This window comes from Neofelis nebulosa, chromosome 2 (genome assembly GCF_028018385.1).
Source record: "Neofelis nebulosa isolate mNeoNeb1 chromosome 2, mNeoNeb1.pri, whole genome shotgun sequence".
Classification (NCBI taxonomy): Eukaryota; Metazoa; Chordata; class Mammalia; order Carnivora; family Felidae; genus Neofelis; species Neofelis nebulosa.
In genome coordinates this window covers 174,886,237-174,889,858 of record NC_080783.1, presented here as the reverse complement: position 1 = coordinate 174,889,858, position 3,622 = coordinate 174,886,237, and the positions used below count along the sequence as shown (strand labels likewise).

General features: G+C 44.6%; 1 protein-coding gene across 1 annotated transcript; it reads right to left on the bottom strand.

Moving 5' to 3' along the window:
• Positions 1-812: 812 nt before the first annotated feature.
• On the bottom strand, positions 813-2,181 carry LOC131504663 (dnaJ homolog subfamily A member 1-like). The gene has a single exon (XM_058717243.1). The coding sequence runs from the start codon at positions 2,157-2,159 to the stop codon at positions 966-968; it is 1,194 nt and encodes a 397-aa protein (XP_058573226.1). The 5' UTR covers positions 2,160-2,181; the 3' UTR covers positions 813-965.
• Between the last annotated feature and the right edge of the window lie 1,441 nt (positions 2,182-3,622).

Below are 3,622 nucleotides of genomic sequence, written 5' to 3'. Positions count from 1 at the left end.
TAGCAGCTTGGTGAAGCTTCCTTAAGAGGCTTGACCTTCAAACGCCCTCCTTCCAGCTGATCAGTCAGAGCGTTGGCTGTGACTTTGCGGATGGGCTTCGCTGAGCTCTCACACAAACAAGAGCCTGGAATTGGACTCCCTCATGCATTTATATTGGCCTCATCAACAGGGATGACTCCAGGAGTCATCCATTTGCAAACCGTGAGTAAAGATTCTAGAAAGGAAAGAGTGTACCTTGAGCAGGATGCAGAGGCTGTCACAGGAGGGGATGGGAACATTTCTTCAGGTAAGGGCATCTGCAATGTGAGCCCAAGAAAAGAGAAACGCCCTCTATGTCAGCCTGCTCTCCTCTAATGCAAGAGGGTCTCCCCTACCATGAAGAGCCACCTAGGACCACCTTTCCTCTTCCTCTCTCTGCCTCACCACACATGCCACATTCTTTTCTTCTTGAATTCCTCTTTCTGTCTGGGCACTTAGCAGGGGGGCTGCAGCCTGGTGTGGAAACAAGGATAGGGGCAGCATAGCACAGTGATGAAGAGAATGCACAATGGCAATGGATATACCTGTGTTCCAGTCCTGGCTCAGCCACCTGAGACCTTGGGCAAATCATTTCATTTTTCTAAGCTTTAATTTCTTCATCTGTAGAACAGGGATGATAGGAATGACTACCTCATAGAATTGTCATAAAAACAAACATGTAAAATACAGAGCTTAATAACTGGCATAGATTAATTGTCCAATTTCTGGTAGACTTTTTAAAAGCCTGCAAATGAAAGACACTGGATTTGTAATTTCTTTTTTTTTTTTGAGCTTTTATATTTTTTATTCTTCATTTAACTTTTAAAACACTACTATAGTTGAATATTAAAACAAAAACAATAATAGCAAGTAGTGAGCTATGATTATAGTCCTTCGTTCGTTCACTACTGCATATAAAATGCCAGCAGTGTTCTTCACTGGCCCCATTAAGAGGTCTGACACTGAACACCTCCCCTAGGGTGATGTTCATCATCCTCATACGCTTCTCCATTGTAATGGCGCCTTCTTTCCTGATTTGGATCAAAGTCCACCAGTTCTACCTGGTCCATTTCATCAGTCTCTTCTACTTCCTTCCTCTCAGGTAGGAGCTTTTCCAGCAAAGACAGTTTATCAGGAGAGAGAAAGCCATTCTCAGGGAAGTTTACCTTAAATTCGATGATTAGGCGACCCTTTTCGTATGGTCTACGATAAATTGGCATGCCTTCATTCAGCACACACTTGATATCTCCATGCTTGACAATCTGACCTGGATGAGAGGTAATGACAATGGTTCTGTTGTCTAGAGTAGATATTGGCTTTTGAAAGCCGCACAGTGCTTCAACCAGCTGTATGTCCATACACATGAAAAGATCCTCTCCTCGCCTAGTAAAAACAGCATGGTCCTTCTGATCTAAAACAATGATAATATCTCCTGGTTCCAGTCCAGGTTCTTGGTCTCCTTCACCATGGAATGTTATCTTCTGGCCATCTTTCATGCCTTTGTCAATATGAACTTCTAGAATCTTCTTTTCTCGAACTATCTTCCTTCCATTGCAGCTTTTACATCTATCTTTAGGACTGATCCATTCCCCATGGCCCTGGCACTCCATGCACACAGATTGAATTTGCTGAACCATTCCAGGTCCTATCTGATGAATTCTTATTTGCATTCCAGTACCTCGGCAATTGGGACAACATTCTACCGCTCCTTTCTTACCACCTCGGCCTTCACATTTGTCACAAATCACATTCTTTTGCAGAGCTAGTTTTCTTGTTGCACCATTATATAAATCTTCTAAGGTTACAGAGAGCTGATGCACAACATTTTTACCTCTCCTCTCTCTCTGCATCCTTCCTCCTCCTCCAAAAAACATATCAAAGATGTCCATGGGGGAGCCAAAACCACCACCTGCTCCACCTTCTTTAATTGCCTGTTCTCCTCCTTTGTCATATAATTCCCTTTTCTTCGCATCAGAGAGCACTTCATAAGCTTGAGAAATCTGTTTAAACTTCTCTCCTTCATTTGGATTCTTGTCAGGGTGGTACTTCAAAGCCAATTTCCTGTAAGCCTTTTTCAATTCTTCCTGGGTGGCATTGGGTTTGACCCCCAAAACATCATAGTGAGTAGTTTCTTTCACCATTTTCTACAGCCGGTGAGGGGCCCGAGGCCGGTGTGGGGGAGTGGGAAGGAGCGCGTTGCTGGGCGCAGCTCGGGCAGCCGCCGCTTCCTCCGCTTTTCAGCGAGCGTTCTGGAAAGTTCCTGGATTTGTAATTTCTTAATCCTACCTGGCACTCTCCAGCTATATCATAAAGGGAAAGTCACTTAGATTCTCTCAGTCCTAGCTACTTCATCTGTACAAGAGGATGATTGATGTTGAGGAGGAGGATGATGACAGCAAGGATGATGATGTCACTGCCTACCCTTGTACCTTTCAGAACTGGTGAGAACTCAAATGAGGTAACATTCATAAAACTCTTGGGGCAGGGGTTAGGAATAGTGGTCAAGGAGCTCACTGTTTTGTTATGGAAGCAAAGCCAAGAAAGACATCTGACAATCTGTGAAGTGGTCTTACTATGGGGGCCAGAGATTGTAAGGGTCAAAGGGGCTCAGAAAAGAGAGATTTACAAGGGCTACAGGGAAGGTAGGATGGGCCATGTTTTTATAAATTAATGGGAGTTGACAAGATAAGAGGGACATCCCATCAATGATGAAATGGGCACAGCCTGTGTTTGGGAAGTAAGGCAAGTTGGGGCAGGTGAACAGGGATGAAACTCTTCTGATTAAATCATTATCCAGTGCAAAGGACCATAATTTAACATAAACAGAGGGAATGTCACTTAGAAGGAAATTGAGGAGGGGCAAAGGAAGGAGACTGTTGTTTTATTTCTGACTTTTGCGATATGGGCCTCAGTCGTTTTGGCTATCCAGCACCCATTTACCCTGATTTTCCTAGGGGAAGTCCCCACCTCACACACAATTACAGGGACTAGAATTGAAGCCTGAAACCTGAGGTTCATCCTTGACTACCTTCCCATACAGACAGCCCTCAGGTACTATAGATTCCACTTCCTCAGTCACTCTCTGATCCACCCATTTCTCTCTAGCTCCACCGACACCCTGCAATCCAACTCATTCTTATCTCTCATCTGAGCACTCACATCAGCCTCCTACTTGGAGTCCTTGTCTCCGCTCCCCCTCCCTCCAGTTCATTCTGCTTCCTGCAGCTAGAGTAGTTTTCTCTGCCATGCCCGATGTCCCCATCCTACTGAATACCTTTTGATGGCTTCACATTACCCAGAGGGTAAGTTCCAAACTGTTTACTGTGGCAGGCCCCTCTCTGTCTGGCAAGGACTCTATACCCAGGCTGCTTCCATGCTGGCTTTGTGGCCTTGGGCGAGTTATTTAACTTCTCTGTTCTTCAGTGTCCTCATCTGTAAAATGGATATAATAATAGTACATACTTTAAAAGGTTTCTGTGAGGATCAAATAAATTAATAATGTGAAGTGCTTAGAACAATGCCCGGAACACTGTCAATGCTTTTTAACTGTTGCTGTCACCACGGCCACCACCCCCACCACTAGTACCATCCTCCTCCTCCTCCT